The 15,117-nt window shown below is 55.1% G+C and overlaps 1 protein-coding gene across 2 annotated transcripts in view; it reads right to left on the bottom strand.

The window, feature by feature from the left end:
* Nucleotides 1–15,117, bottom strand: part of RASSF5 (Ras association (RalGDS/AF-6) domain family member 5) — a 68,336-nt gene that overhangs the window by 18,574 nt on the left and 34,645 nt on the right. The window contains exon 1 of one of the 2 annotated variants that reach the window (XM_004685569.2): nucleotides 9,630–9,830. The exons of the other annotated variant lie outside the window; for it this stretch is intronic. Coding sequence (XP_004685626.1) covers nucleotides 9,630–9,749 — 120 coding nt within the window. The 5' untranslated portion in view covers nucleotides 9,750–9,830. Of the gene's footprint in view, nucleotides 1–9,629; nucleotides 9,831–15,117 lie in introns of those variants that run through there. 2 annotated transcript variants of the gene reach the window in all.

Genomic DNA, 15,117 nt, shown 5'->3' with positions numbered 1-15,117 from the left:
CCTAGGACTCAGCCTGCCCATTCTCACCCCCCAGCTGACGATGACAGAGGTACAGAGGGCAGCGCTGTGCTGAGAGAGCTGCCTTTCATGTTCTGCTTGCTCGGAGTTTTATTCTTTTTTTTTTTTTTAAGATTAATGTATTTAGTTATGCATACAAGAACTGGAGTGTAGGCCAGAGGCATGGGGTGGGGGGAGATGAGAGGATCCACAGAGTGGGGAGCAAAACAGAAGGATCTAATCTACTGAGTGGGAAGCAGCGGGTGAGACAGGAGAGGTCTGCTGCGCCCTGTGCCTCAGCTCCCTGGCCGGGGGATGGAACTCAGGACTCAGGCCCCAGTGGCCTCCAGCTGATAGCTAACCCCTGCGCCACCAGGGAGGCCTTCAGAATTTTCTTTTCAGAGCTACTGGAGAAGCCCATGGACACCACAGCCAATGGGCTCCCATAAAGCAACCATCAGATCAGGCCCTCCCTGGTGGTGCAGCAGGGTAAAGCACAGCACTAAGAACCTAAAACCACTTCAGCATGAGTTTGATCCCCGCCCCAGGAGGTAACCACATGGCTCGGCAGACCTCTCATGACCCGCCTGCTGCTCCCCTTAGCAGTGTGCTTTGTCGATCTGCCTGTTCTGCTCCCCACTCTGTCTCCGGTGAAGCCTCTCGACGCCCCTGCACCTCTGGCCAGTACCCCAGTTCTGTATGCATAAATAAATACATCTATAAAAACAAAAATAAAAAGTAACCCTCAGATCAGCTCCTATAGACCTTGCCCCAAAGTGCGCGGCCTCAGGGGAGTTCATCAGGCTCCCGTGGCTAAGACACTCCTTTCATTCCACACCATTAAGCACCGCCCATGTGTCAGGGACACAGACAGCCCATCCGAGTGAGGGGCAGGAGAGAGAGATAACGCTGGTGTTTGGGGAGCACCGATACAGGCGCAGCCAAGCTACAACGGCAATTCTCTCCACATGCTCCTCACAGCCCCAACTTCCCCAGCTACAGGCATCTGGGACCACAAGCACCACTGTCTCCCCGGGGTGGGGAGGGCCTGCCCCTCTTCAACCAGCCTCGTGCTTCCACTGCCACACCAAGGCCCTCAGAACCACCCACCAGACCACTGGGGGCGAGCCAGGAGAGGAGAAGGATAATGAGGGGTTCATGAATTGGAGGCTGATGAAATGGTGGTTACAGATCACGATAACCCAGATTTCTCAACACCAGATCAGAAGGGAAATGGCCTAGATTTCAGCATCAGGAAACCAGCTGAGTGAGAAAAACAGCTCTCTACAGCAGGTCACTGAACTAGGGGAGGGTGATTTCATTTGTTTGGGAGCCCCGAAGCACCATGAATGCAGTGAGGGGGCACATGTTTGGGCTGGACAAATGTGGGTGGGCACCTTGTTTTTGGCTCACCCTTCACTGAATGTTCCAACCCTTGGCTTGACAGCAACAGAAATGCCGCAGTGTGACGGGCCAGGAAAAGCCCCGCCGGCTGCCCTCCTTCCCCCGCACGCCCACCACTTCCAGGAGGTGACAGTGTGGGGACCGGCAGCATTGTTCACACACTTGGACATGGAGAGCTGCTGGAGGCCTCAGAGGAGGGTGGTCCCGAGCTCCGCTTCCCTCCCCACTGCCTGCGGGGTTCTGTCAGGCCTGCGTGGAAAGGGAGAGGCTGCAGTGACCCCTTAAGGTCTCCTCCAGCTCCAAGAGCTTCCACCTCTCCGACAGGGAAATAGCGTCTCCCCACTCCGACTCGGAAATGGCATCCGCCCACCCTCCCGTGGTGAGAGAAGGTTGAGTGTAGGTACTGCAGCTCTGCCAGTTTGGCTGCTGCCTGCTGGCCCCCAACCCCTCGGGCTCCCCCTACCCACCATAGGTTCTTCATGCCCAAACCCTTTGATTCTGGAAGCCAATGGCTCTACACTCCCCGTCTCAGAGCTGCAGCCCAACTTGATGAAAGCCATGAGCCCGCAGCCTCTGCCAGGGGCCCCAGCCAGGTATTTCACAGGAGCAGAGGGCAGCAACGAGGGTCTCTGCACAGTGTGGCTGGGGTTCTCAGGTTTTTTATTTTTTTTTTTAAGATTTATTTATTTATGCACACAAGAACTGGAGTGTAGACCAGAGCTGCAGGGTGAGAGGATGCACCAGAGACACAGTGAGGAGCAGAACAGGCGGATCCATTGAAACACTGCTGAGGGGGGCAGTGGCGGGTCAGGAGAGGTCCCCTGCACCCTGTGGGTCAGCTCCCTGGCCACAGCCACTGCAGTTTGCTTCACAGTGCTGAGACTTAACCCTTTGCGCCACCAGGGAGGCCCTGGGTTTGCTCAGTCTTAAGAGTGCAGAGACTATTTTATCCCCTCCCCAACCCCCAACTGTAGCGCTCAGTGTTCCAAGAAAGCTACAGGCAGTGTTTGCATGGAGGCAGGGCGGGGCAGGGCTGGATGCCCACGAACAGCAAGCCGGGTGTGAGCTGAGTCCCTGCAGGCTTGGGGACAGCAGGTGACATGCCCCACACCTGTAGCAGGGTGCTCAGAAGGGGAAGAAGCTCACTGGGTGACCTTCTAGAGTGCAGGATTGGTGACTGAGCACCCCACAGGGGCAGGGCCGGGCAGGGCGGGGCAAGGACCCAAGGGAGAGACCTGACTGCAACACTGTAGGAGTGGAGCTGCAGGGCAGTGGATGTGAAAGGGAGAAGACACCAGAGTTTCCAAGGTGGGGGGCTGGGAAGGTGGGGCAGACACAGGGAGAGAAATCAGTTATGAGCAAAGTTCTGACTTGTTTCTGAACATATTAAATTTGGGCTCTGAGATCTGCAATATTCTGCGGAGGATTTTGCTATAAAGCCAGGGTGGGGGGTACGTTAAGCCAGGGTGAGGTGGAGGTGGAGACTGAGGTGGAAGGGGGGTGTGGAGGGGAGGCAGGACAGCACCATGGACAGAAACCACAGGCTCGGTGATTTCAATGTGAAATTACCAGCTGCTACTGCTCTCTTCTTCCTCCTGGCCCTGAAGTTAAATGCTCCTGACACTTGGAAACTCAACTGGCCCTCTTGTCCCCAGCAAATATGTCAGACCAGGCTGGGCCCCCTGCTCTTCCTTGGGTACACTGAGCCATGCAGAAAGGGAAACCAAGGGCCCTCCCTGGTGGCGCAGCGGGTTAAAGCACAGCACTAAGAAGCTAAAGCCACTTCTGTATGAGTTCAATTCCCATCTCAGGAGGTGACCCACATGGCGCGGCAGACCTCTCCTGACCCACCCACTGCTCCCCTCAACAGTGTAACTTGTCGGTCTGCCTATTCTGCTCCCCACTCTGTCTCTGGTAAATCTTCTCACCACCCCTGCACCTCTGGCCTGTACCCCAGTTCTGTGTACATAAATAAATAAATCTTTAAAAAACAAAACAAAAAAGGAATCCGAGGTCCATGGGAGGCAGGCCTGAGTGCTCCATACAAGAGGGTCCTGGACCCTGCACTACCTGGTGAAGCCAGGGCAGAAGAAGGAAGGGACATGGGTGCTGGACAGCAGGGCTTGTTCCTGGGCCTGCCTCTAATCTGAGGGCTGGACTCAGAGTCCAACCTGACGATGTAATGAAAACTGAGAGCAGGACTTGGGCTTTGAAAAGTGCACGTGATCCTTCTTCCTTTCTCCCTAACTGCTCAGGGGCCTGGGTGCTGTGTGCACCCCAAACTGTGACTGCAATTGCTCTTCAGCAACATTCAGCAGGCAGGATAGATGGTTTAAAGTTGTGTAGAAAGAGGAAGGAGAGGGCCCTCCCTTGTGGCACAAGAGGTTAAGTCTCAGCACTATGAGGCTATCCACAGCCACTGCAGTTCAGTCCACATGGCACAAGGAGGTGACCCACATGGCACAGTAGACCTGTCTCACCTGCAGCTCCCCTCAGCATGTACTTTGTCGATCTGCCTGTTCTGCTCCCCACACTGTCTCTGGTGAATCCTCTCACCACCTCTGCACCTCTGGCCTGTATCCAAGTTCTGTATGCATAAGTAAATAAATCTTAAAAAAAAAAAAAAAGGTTGGGGGAGGAGGAGGAACCCAAAACTCGAGGTGAGGTAGTCTGTCCACGAGGCCTGGAGTACAGGCAGATCCTCTCCTGACCCCACCCAGAGAAGTCCCTACAATTCAGAGACCTGGTAGCCAGGACCCAAGGTCCCGAGGGCAGCCCACAGCGCAGGTGATCCTGCTGCAAGGCCTGGCTGAAGCACTGGGTCTGGAAGGCTGCAGGGCCCTCCGTCAGCAGCGTGTAGCCCAGCTCACTGTGGGAAGGTGACAGACACCATTCTGAGCAGGGTCCCAGGGGCCTGGTCCTTGGTTCCCTCTCGACCTGGTGGTGTGGCCCAGGGCAGTGCATTTTCCCTGTTGGATTTCCCTGTCGACCCTAGGAAGCTCTCCAAAATCCTCCCTTAAATCTCCATTTTCAAAAATAGAGCCGAAGAGGGAACCTCCCTGGGAGCACAAGGGGTTAAAGTGCAGCACTATGAAGCTAGCAGTAGCTCTCTAGTGCATTCTCTCGCGCACACACACACACCTGCACCTCTGGCCTGTACCCCAGTTCACACACATAGTGGCTGGGCCACCTTGCGAACCACCAACACTTCCAAAGCTGCAGAGGAAGGCTGAGTAGCCTGTCCCCCAGGGAACCCACACAGATGGGAAGACAAGATGCCACCCAGAAACAGCAAACTCCTGGCAGGTGACAGCTTGAGGGAACACAAGGTGAAAGCCACAGAGTTTACAGCCCTTCACCAAAAGAGCGGAGCAGAGCTTCTGAAGGCGACTGCAGAGAAGGCGGTGAGGAAGCTCCTGGCAGAACCAGCCACCTCGTGAGCCGCCCGCTTCCTGGCCCACCTAGACTCACCCTGAACTTCATTTCCCAGCCTCCCGAAGGGCATTGTGGCCATGTCACTCACTCAGTGCTAGCCAAAAGCACCACCATGTCTGGGCCTGGCCCTTAAAGATCTCCCTGAGCTCTTATCTACCAGTGTAATGTCACTTAATGAGGAACATAAATTTCTACATTGTCAGCGACTTAAATCGTGGGCATCTGTCATGCAGTTGGCCTGCCCAGCAGTAAGGGTACAAGAGTGAAGACATAGCAACTACACTCAGCCAGTCCCTGTGACCAATAGTGGGTAGCAAGTCTTCTCTAGAGGGTTCCCAGTTCATGGAAAAGAGCCCAAGGTGGGGGGAAGGGACAGAGGAAGCATGAGGTGGTGGTCCACAGAGAGGGTGCAGGCCAGAGTGCAGGCGGCCAGACGTAGCTGTGGAAGGTCTCAAGGTCAGTCAGTCTTGTGTAGGGTTGTGTAGGGTGCAGACAGCACCTAAGCAAATTAAATGGCCCCGTGGGTCCGAAGATCATTATTGTCCAAATTTGGAACTAGATTACTTAGTATTTTCTCTCACACAAGAGGGGCAGGGAAGGTTCTAGGCCTGTGCCTCGCGTGCCTGCTACTGGCAGAGAAACGGGGGTTTCCCTGGCTGGTCACAGGGTGTCAGGTTTGGCTGACGTCCGTGGAATGCCACAGGTACTTTATCCAGGGAGGGGCGGTGGCACAGTGCAGGATCAGAGCCAGAAGAGACCTTCTGAGAGTCTGGCTTCTCAGACGGCCTTTCTCTCGACATGTTGTCTGAATACTGGTATAAATGTTGACCAGGAAGACTTGGGGTTGGGGGTGGGGAGCCAGGGTTGTGTTCCACATACGCTTAAGTATAATTTTTAACCACAGAGTCAACCTTTGTTTTCCGTTTTCCGTATCTACAAAGAAAGCGCACCTGAAGAAAAGCCTCCAGCAAGAAGAACTTTAAAGAATAAAAGTTGTAAGATGGCAAGAATGTTAAGCTGTAGACTCTGGAGCTGCTGACAGGGACCTCCTGCTTAGCATTAAAGGGAGGGCCAGTGTGCCCTGGGAATGGAAGGATCGTCGGGATGCCTCAACCCCTTCCTAGACTGAGGTTTTTTTAGTTCTCTCCATTTTGTTGAAGGGCCTGAGGGGACAAGGGCTGCCATTTGCCCAAGGGTACCCATGAGAAGAGAATTAAGAGGCTCACCAGACAGAGGCTAAGAGAAGTGTCAGGACTGGTTCTACCCAATCAGACACAGGGCCTAGTGGTATCCTCCCGGCCCTCTGGGCCAGTCAGTCTGTAAAGCCAGGCGCTGGACCAGTCCCTTTCAGCTGAGGCACTGTAGGAGGTGAGCTCTACACACACACGCCTGTCTGGTTGGCGTGGACCCCTGCGGAGAGAGCTAGGGGTGCCCATGTCCACTCAGAGGTCAAAACCCAATGCATCACCACCTGTAGATAACTGGGAACCTGGCCAAAGTGTAAGCTGGCCCCACAGCCAGGAGCAGATCCCAGGCAAGAATAAAGGATCAGCTGGCAGGGCTGGCCAGATGGCCTGTGCAGCTCTACACATCACCAAATCCTGCCTTCTGGAGGGTTAAATTAGTAAGACCTCTGGGCCAGGAAGCCTGAGCTCAGGTTCCCACCCTGGGTCCGTCAGAAACTTGTGGTGTGGTCTTCGAGGAGCCCTACCCCACCCCTCTAGACTCTAGGAGTTGGGGTGCCTGTCCCTGGCTGAGGCCATTCTGTCTGCCAAGCAAACAGGCTGGCTCTCCCTCACGTCATCATCAAAAGCCCATTTGATGTGTATGAGCCAGAGATACACTACAAATAGCACAGAGTGCAGCCTCAGCTGCCGCTGTGCGCAACACCTGCCTCCCTGCTCCTCTCAGACAAGACCCAGCACCCCAGGAGTCGGCCGTTTGCAGAAAGGAGAGAGGGACCAGGGGCCCGGCCCATTCTTTGGCTCTGCCTCTCTGACGCTCTGCGCTCCTCTCGCTCATCTTCCCACCTTCCACCAAAGGGGCTGAGAGTGGTCTCAGTCACCTCGGAGGTCTGGCCAGTGACAACCCCAGGGGTGACACCCTAGCCAGCAGGCCTCTTGCAGCTCCTTTCAGCCAGGCCCACGCCGGCTGGGCGGCAGACACAGGTTGTTCTGAAAGGCTGTTTAGACCTGATTGGGCCTCTCCCCATGCAGGGCCCTCAGTCTCTCGATGACCAGGCATGTAAGCACCTCTCCCTGGAGACATGAAAGAAATTCTCTCAAGAACTCAGATGTGCTCTTTCTTGGGACAGGAAAAAGCACTGGTGGGGTCAGAATGGGTTGGACAGGACACAGATCTCTTTAAAAACCCTTTCCAGAGGCCCTCCCTGGTGGCGCAGCAGGTTGAAGCACAGCACTAAGAAGCTAAAGCCACTTCAGCATGAGTTCGAAACCTGTCCTGGAGGTGACCACCTGGCGAGGCAGACCTCTCCTGACCCGCCCGCTGCTCCCCTCAGCAGTGTACTCCATCAGTCGGCCTGTTCTGCTCCCTACTTTGTCTCTGATAAAGCCTCTCACCGCCCCTGCACCTCTGGCCTGTACCCTAGTTCTGTATGCATAAATAAATAAATCTTTAAAAAATTATATTAAAAATAAATTAAACAAAATAAAAAGCCTTTTCAAAGTGACTCCAAGGGAGAAGAAAGAGCTAAGTATATGAAAGGTGGAAATGCACTTCGCAGGAGGAGAGGCTGAGACATCTGCATGGAGCGTCTGGCTCCCTGGTCAGCTGCACCCCTGCATGGCCTGCTCTTCCTGCAGCCAAGAATACCCCAATGCTCGCTTATAGTGGAGAGGTAGCGCTTCCCGTCTGCTCCTGCATCTGCTCCTGCTCTGGGAGCTGCGCTGGAGGGCCGCACCTTGCGGCCAGCCACCTCACCCAGATTTCCTTCTCTCAAAGTCAGGCAGAGGCCAAGGATAAAGGGGCCACGCCCCTCCCCCTTTCCTTTATGGAAGTATTTATCTTGGTCACCCTGTCTGGAGTTCAACAAATCAGTCTATTAGAAGGGCTTTCCCCCACTGAGTGCTTAGGGGTGGGCAAAGAGCAGAGGCCTCATTATACTCAGTGGAATAAAAGGATGAACTAAGAGGTCTGCGGATGCCAAACCATAGGTGTGTTGTCAGGGGGGATGTTGGGGTGTGGATGAGAAAAAGGCTGTTTGGGCCAAGGAGTACCTCCTATCCTACCCCAACGTAATTTCTTGTAGACTATTTCTATTTCTCCTAAGAAATATCAGAAATAACTACGCTTTTTATTCAACAAGTAAAAGAAAGGCCTTGCAATGCTCCCGGCACCCAACCTCACAGAGGCCACATTCTGCACTTGCCTACATTCTGCACTTGCGGACAGCACAGCAGCTAATTTTGCATTAAAAACAGGAACCATTTCCTTCCCAAGCGGCAGCAGAGTCTTCTAGGGCAATGGCGCTCCACCCCAGACACAAATCAGAACTACCCAGGGAGCACTCAAAACCTGATGTCCAGGGGCACCCTAGGCCAATTAAACCTGACCCCTGAGAGACCCTGGCTGTGGGGTCTGGGCATTGCTGAGTCCCGGGTGACTCCAGCGTGCAGCTAGGGCTGGCAGCCCCTAGTCTAAAGACCCCAGAGAGCTGGAGTGCCTGTGTGGGGTCGGATTTGGGGGGTTCACCAATGAGGCAAGCAAGAGAAGAAGGCACTTCCCCTCTGCAGCAGGCTGGGAGTCCCTGTATCTAGGCCTGGCCCCGGCCCTCCAGTCCACAAGGGGATGCCCCAGAGAACAGGTGCAGTTTCCACTTCAAACATTAAAATCAGAAGCTCTCCCTTGCTTCTTGGGTGCCCTCTTGCGATAGATAGGTCTAGTGTATCTGCTTGGTGTCAGGACCCATGCAATTAAAATTATTCACAAATAATTCATAATTGTTAAATAATTCCCCAGTCATATCTGGGAAGTTTTAGGTTAGTTAGGTGTAAAGCGGGTGGCTGGATTTATCATGAGCCAACCATACACCTTCTGTCCACAAACAGGTAACCAGGGAGCATCCTCATCTAAATAACAAATAAGCAGCAGGCCTCTCCCCCTCTTCCTCCCTCCCCCCACCCCCCTGGCTCTGTGGCTGGCCAGCACTCAGCCGCAGACAGGAAGGGTGTTTGCGCGCCAGGGGCTCCGTCATCTACAGCTGAGTCCATGGGGAAACACAGACAAACCCCTCTGGGTTACCCCAGCCCACCCAGCAAGTTAACATGGTAGCAGCACGCAAAGTTTGTTTGCTTCTCAAAGGACGCTGGACTTCTGCAAAGTCGCGGGAATATTATAAGATGGTTTCTGGCTGCTCTCCAAGGGGAAGTCTCAACTTTAAATGTCAGCCTACTCAGGAACTGGGTACCATCCACTTCCTACTAGTACGTCAAAGCTCAGATTTGGGGGAAAAACTGAAACTCTGCCACCTCCTTGGTCCAGGTGAGCAAGCAGCCACTGTGAGTCTGCTCGCAAGGTTCCCAGGCCTCACACAGAGCCATTTTGAAAAGGAACAGGAAATGGTGAAAAGAGCATTTAAAAGGACCCAGCAACTGCCAGCCCCGACGGCTCCAGACGCACCCCTTGCTCAGCTCAGCGGACACGTTCAGGCGGTCCCGGTGACTGTCCACCCTCTCCTGGGACACGTGGCTTTGCCGGCTGGCGGGCAGGTGTCCTCTCGGACCCACAGGTTACATCCCCGCAGGAAGACCCCTGGAAGAGGCCCGCGGGTTTACCTTGGAAGCCTGTTTGCCCTGCGCCTTCCTGAAGAAGGTGGTCTTGGCGGTGAAGAAGCAGTCCTCCAGCTCCTCCTCCAGGCTGCAGTAGCCGCTGCTCATGCTGCCGTCCACCGTCATCTAGCCCGAGTCCCCGCAGGAGGCGCGAGCGCGCCAGCAGGAGGCGGGCCCCGAGCGCCGCCGGGGAGGGGGGACCCTCGCCAGGCTGCGCCGAGCCCGGAGCGCCGAGCCACAGCCCAGCTAGTCGCCACCCGGCGGGCAGAGCCCGCGCCCGCCGCCAGGGCCACCTGTTCCCGCGAGCGCCCGCCGCGCCGCCCTCGCCAGCTCTGCCTGCAGTGGCTGTCTCAGCCGCCCGGCGCCGCCTCCCCCCAGGCACTCAGCGCTATCCCGCGCCCCCTCCCACGCCTTTTCTAAGCTCGCCTCGACGCGCTCGGAAGTCACTTCCTCTACAAAGGTTCCTCAAAGCCCAGCCAGCCTAGGGTGCCCCTCCTCCCCCCGGCACTGCGTCTCGTACCCGCTGGGTGCCACGGGACCCCGAGATCGGATTTGGGATGCACCGGGAAAGAATGGCCCCGGTGGACCAGAGCCGGGAAATTCCCTGTCCTGTTGTCATCTTCTGGAAACCGCTCCGTAGCATCCGTGGGGGCTCAGGTTCTTGGGAACAAGGCACCCTAGGGGCGACTGCATCCCTTCTCCCACCGCCCTCCCCACCCCACCCCCATGCCTGGTGAGGGAGTCGGGCCCATCAGGGTGGCTAGGGAGGTAACTGGAGAAGAAAATCAATAGCTGGCCAGCCAGGGAAAGAGCAATATTTTAACTTGGAAATGCCCAAGGAAACTGCAGTAGTCCGACAAACCCATGCAAATGTATGCAAAGTTGGGGCTCTGTGGAGAGCGGGCTGCAGCCTGCCCTTCCACCCCCTGGGGGGCTTGGCCTCCCTCAGGGAGCCCGGGACAAAGGAACCTGCAGACACCACCCAGTCACGTGCGCATTTGCCAGCTACTCTGGTCCAAAAGGTCTTTAGTGGATCCTGCCATTCCCACCTAGAGCAGTTGGTCTAAATTTCCTCATCCGACAGGGGACAGGGTGAAAGCACACCTTCTCTGGCCAGGGCTGAATCCCTCAAAGGGGTTGGGGCAGCGCTCTGAACAACTACTGTGTGTGCATGCTGCTGGTATTCAATTTTTCCAACAGCCTTGAAAAAGGGAATGGTTCCCATTTTAGGAGTGAGGAAACAGGTTCAGAGTCACACTAGCTCCAGTTCTATGCGCTCCAGGCCTACGTTTGCACCCCTGTGATGTGCAGTGTGTCAGCAGAGATGGGGCTGCTTTTAGAGCAACCTGGTGTGCTTTAAAAATATCTATGGGGGCCCTCCCTGGTGGCGCAGGGTTAAAGAAGTTTAAGCCACCTCCACATGAGTTTGACCCCCGCCTGGCGTGGAGGTGCCTGCCCCAGGTGATCCACATGGCGCCTGCAGACCTCTCCTGACCCATCCCGCCCAGTTGCTCCCCTCAGCAGTGTAGCTGGTCAGTCAGCCAGTTCTGCTCCCCACTCTGTCTCTGGTGAATCCTCTCACGGCCCTGCACCTCTGGCCTGTACTCCAGTTCTGTATGCACAAATAAATAAATCTTTTTTAAAAAAAAAAATGCACCTCTTTGCACAGTGGGAATCTGATACTCAAGAAAAACACAGGCTTCAGAGTCTGTGACCACAGTGTCCTTGAGCTCATGCAGGGACCAGTATGACCCATTCAAAATGCACAATTTCAGAAAACAGCTAATAACGACCTTTGCGAGCGCTAAGCCAAAGCTCCCTAGGAGTTGGCATCAGCCTCTCCTGAGCCACACACTGGATGCCAGGCCCAGTCATGGAAAGTTCCGAGTGACACTGTGTTCTAGGTGCTGCTCCAGGCCATGCAAATGTCATAAGAGAACTTGACATTTGAATAAGACTTTTCGAAGTCTTTGTGCCACACTCATTACTTCACTGAGGTTGCTTGAAAACCTTGAGCTCCCCCATTTTACAGATGAGGAAACTGAGGAAGTAACATGTTCCATCTCAACTCACTACTCTCAAAGCCTTTTAGCTCCATGTCTGCAGCTGTTTGTCTACTGTCAGTGCACCTAGACGCGGAAGGGACCACTTGGCAAAGGTCAGCAAGGCTATGGCAGCTAGAAATCTGGGAAATCTGGGAAGATCATTTGTAATACACGCTGGCTGGCTTCTGGGAGGAAAAATCCAGACTTAGGCTCCAGGGTCTCAAAGAGCAGAAGCCTGGATTCCCCTCAGTGTCTGATGACTCCGGCTGAGCCTCTTCCCCACAGACCGGCAACAGCGTGTAACCTGGCAGGGAGGTGGCTAACGAGCCGAGCAGCCGTTTAAGCCTGGGATGGTGAACACACAAAGGATGGGGACTGGCTGTTCTTGCCTTGGGCCAGAAGGAGGAGTCTGGCCATCCAGCCAACCTCTGGAGCTTTAAATCCATGGCAAAGTGCCGGGTTCAGAAAGCACCATTGAAATGGTGAATAGACAACTTTTCTATCTCAAATTATCGGACAGCAAAAAACATTGTTTTTCTTCCTTTCTGAAGTGTGATTCCCCACAGGGCCGGAGCCCCATGGAAGATCTGCTTTTGGTACTGAGTGTCCCAGAAAAGCTGGGGTGTAAGCCTGGAACTCAGCTCCATGCCAGCTTGACAGGGTATCTTGGGCAACTTAGGCCTCTGTGTCCTCATCTGTCCTGGAGAGGGGAGCCTCACGTGGGGAGCAGACTTGGGACATGACGGCATCCAGGACACTCAGAGGCTGAAAACTGGGGTGAGCTGTCACCCCACCCTCGAACATATTTGGAATTGCGATCAGCCAGCAGTGTAAACACTATGCCAGGACTGTGTGTGCGTGGTATCGTTGAATCTCTACAGCAAAGCAAGAGCGACTATCTATTTTAGAAGAAAAGGGGGTTCAGGTAGGCTGAGAACCTTGCTAGTTTAAGGTGTTCAGTGTGACCAGATAAGGGAGTAACACAACAGCTACCGGTGTGACCAGATATGGGCGATAACACAATGACCGGACTGGGCCTCGCATCCAGGTGCACGTCACCTTTCTAGAATCTGAACCTAAAGCCTATAGAAGAGACCCTTTCCCCTACAGCACTGGCAGTAGCTGCAGACCCCACCCTAGGGAGCTCCGTCTCAGCTGCTGCCCAGGAGCAAAAAACTCTACTTGTTCAGCCTTTCTGCCTCCTGTCTTTCTTCCTTGTTGTTGATTGGTCACAGAAATGGGGACAAAACAAAAGGTAGGAACTTTAGCTGGTCTAGGCACCAGAACCCAAGTCCCTGAACCTTCAGGGCTTGCTCTCCTGACAGTGGTGCCATCTGAGGCTGCAGTCTGCCCGCGGGTCAGACTGCTTGCTATTGCCTTTAGCCCTTTGGGGTTTTCAGTCTCTTCTCCCAGGGTGTGGGTGCTCTCTCTCCCTAGCTGTTTGGGCCAGCACTGATTCCACCCACAGACTCACGTCTCAGAATTCCCCCAGGTAGGTCCCGATGAATACCTGGGGCACCTAACCGTCCCCAGTGGGGCGAACTCCTTCAGGTCCAAAGTGAGCTCATCCCTCCTGTCTCTGCCTCCACCTGCATCTCCTCCTTCAGGGTTTCCTGTCTCAGTGAGTGACTGAATGCCATGAATACAGCCTATGGAGGCTTCTAGATGTCTCCTCTGCCCAGCCCTCACTTGTCTCAACTCCCCATCCCCTGTTGCAGCCAGTTACCCTTCTAGGCCCAGGCGGATCATGGTAGTTCTCTGATATAGTCTTCTCTCAGATCGATACTCATAATCACTGGCTAATTGCTGTGGTTGCCTGGGTTTAGGCTCTTGTTAATGTAACAAATCTTAATCCTCTCCAGGCCCGCCAGACAGGAGCTCTCACAAGTGCAGTCAGCGGAAGGACATGAGATGGGAAGCTGTTAGAGTCACCATCCCTCATTCACTCAGTCCTCATCACCCTGCAAGAAGGTATTTTACAGATGAGTGAACTGAGACTCAGAGTGGTTAACATGCCCGAGGTCTGAGAGACGCTTGAGAGCAGCAGCCTCCAGCTAGTCCCCAAAGGACATGGAGCTGGGGTGCTGGGGTGCCCCGCACCAGGCTGTCCAGTACACTTTAGCTTGCTGGCCATCAGTGGTCACTTTGCTTTGTCCTGTAGCTGCTGGTCAGGGCCACCATGATTACAGTGCCCCATGTGGGCCTGAGCTGGGCCACAACCCCTGATGCCCCAAGGGGCTGCCAGGAGGTGGGAAGAAACACAGCTGCCAAGATGATCGAGTGGCTGATGGCGGAGCCTCTTCCCTGTTACATTGTGTAGGGGGCTCTGACCTCCGGTTTGCGGGAGAGGGGACCCTCTCAGCCAGTCCCCTAATGAGTACAGCTCTGGTCCTGGTGTTCGCCATCTGGCCTCAGCGGACAGTTGGTGCCCCTCACAGCCAACTCCTGCTTGCTTGCCACCGTCTTGCCAGGGTAGCTCCTGCTTGTGTTGGAGGAATGGGCTCTGGCCGCTCTGATGGGGTCACAGTCACTGTCCCTCCACACTGGGACTACTGGCTACTGCTGCCAGACACTCAGACGTCAGTCCCCCACACCTGCACCTTGCCAGGTGTGTGCAAGATGGAGGGAGTGATAAGCACTGGCACCGGAAAGCCCTGTGCCCATGTTCCAGACTCCACCCCTCTCTGACATCAGAGGGGGGTGTCGGTGCTCCTGGGAGCTGAGGACTGCGGGTGGGGGCCGCTGCCACGGGGCTTCAAAGGCCACAGCAGTGGCCAGTGAGCTCTGCTCCTCTTCATAAGTACCCCGTCTGTGTTTGGTGGATTGCCTGGGCTCACCCGCCCTCCCTCATGTGACTCCAGCCTGCTTGCCCTTGGGCCTTGGCAGCTGACTTGCAGCCTGTCCCTGCTGGGACCGGCTCCCTCTGCAGGGCGCTATCTTGGTGGAGCAGCCGGCACCTCCAGCCTGGAAATTCTCTCTCCCTTTCCTCACTCTTGTGTAAGTAAAACCTGGTGTTGTTGCTCTGTCCTGCATCTCCAAGTGCACAGGTGACGACTGCCAGCTGGGCCACCCCACCCCTTTCACAAAAGGTAGATCAGATTTCAAACCCACGAGAGCCCTGGGAGCTGGCAACTTTCCTTTGCGATTACTGTCTTCTCCCAAGGTCTCCCCAGTGCCCACGGTTTTCCTGAGTCTGGGTGGGCCTTCAAGGGGCTCATGACATGTGCCAACAGGAGTCCACACTGGCTCCAGCCGTAGCCAAGTCATTACAACTGCGCAAAATTGGATTCATGTCCCAGACCTCTCCCCAACCCTCCCGCTGGCACAGCCTCTGCCACTGTCCTCCCAGTGATGCCCTGACTCCTCACACCTCTCCGGCACAGCCTTTCGCAGACGCCACTCTGGGTTGAATGTTGACAGTGTCAAGCACAGGTCTTACAGCACTGCAC

The sequence above is a fragment of the Condylura cristata genome, unplaced genomic scaffold, assembly GCF_000260355.1.
Source record: "Condylura cristata isolate star-nosed mole 26May11 unplaced genomic scaffold, ConCri1.0 scaffold00018, whole genome shotgun sequence".
In the NCBI taxonomy this organism is placed as follows: Eukaryota; Metazoa; Chordata; class Mammalia; order Eulipotyphla; family Talpidae; genus Condylura; species Condylura cristata.
Note: the sequence above shows the minus strand (reverse complement) of the source record. Positions and strands in the feature narration are given on the sequence as shown.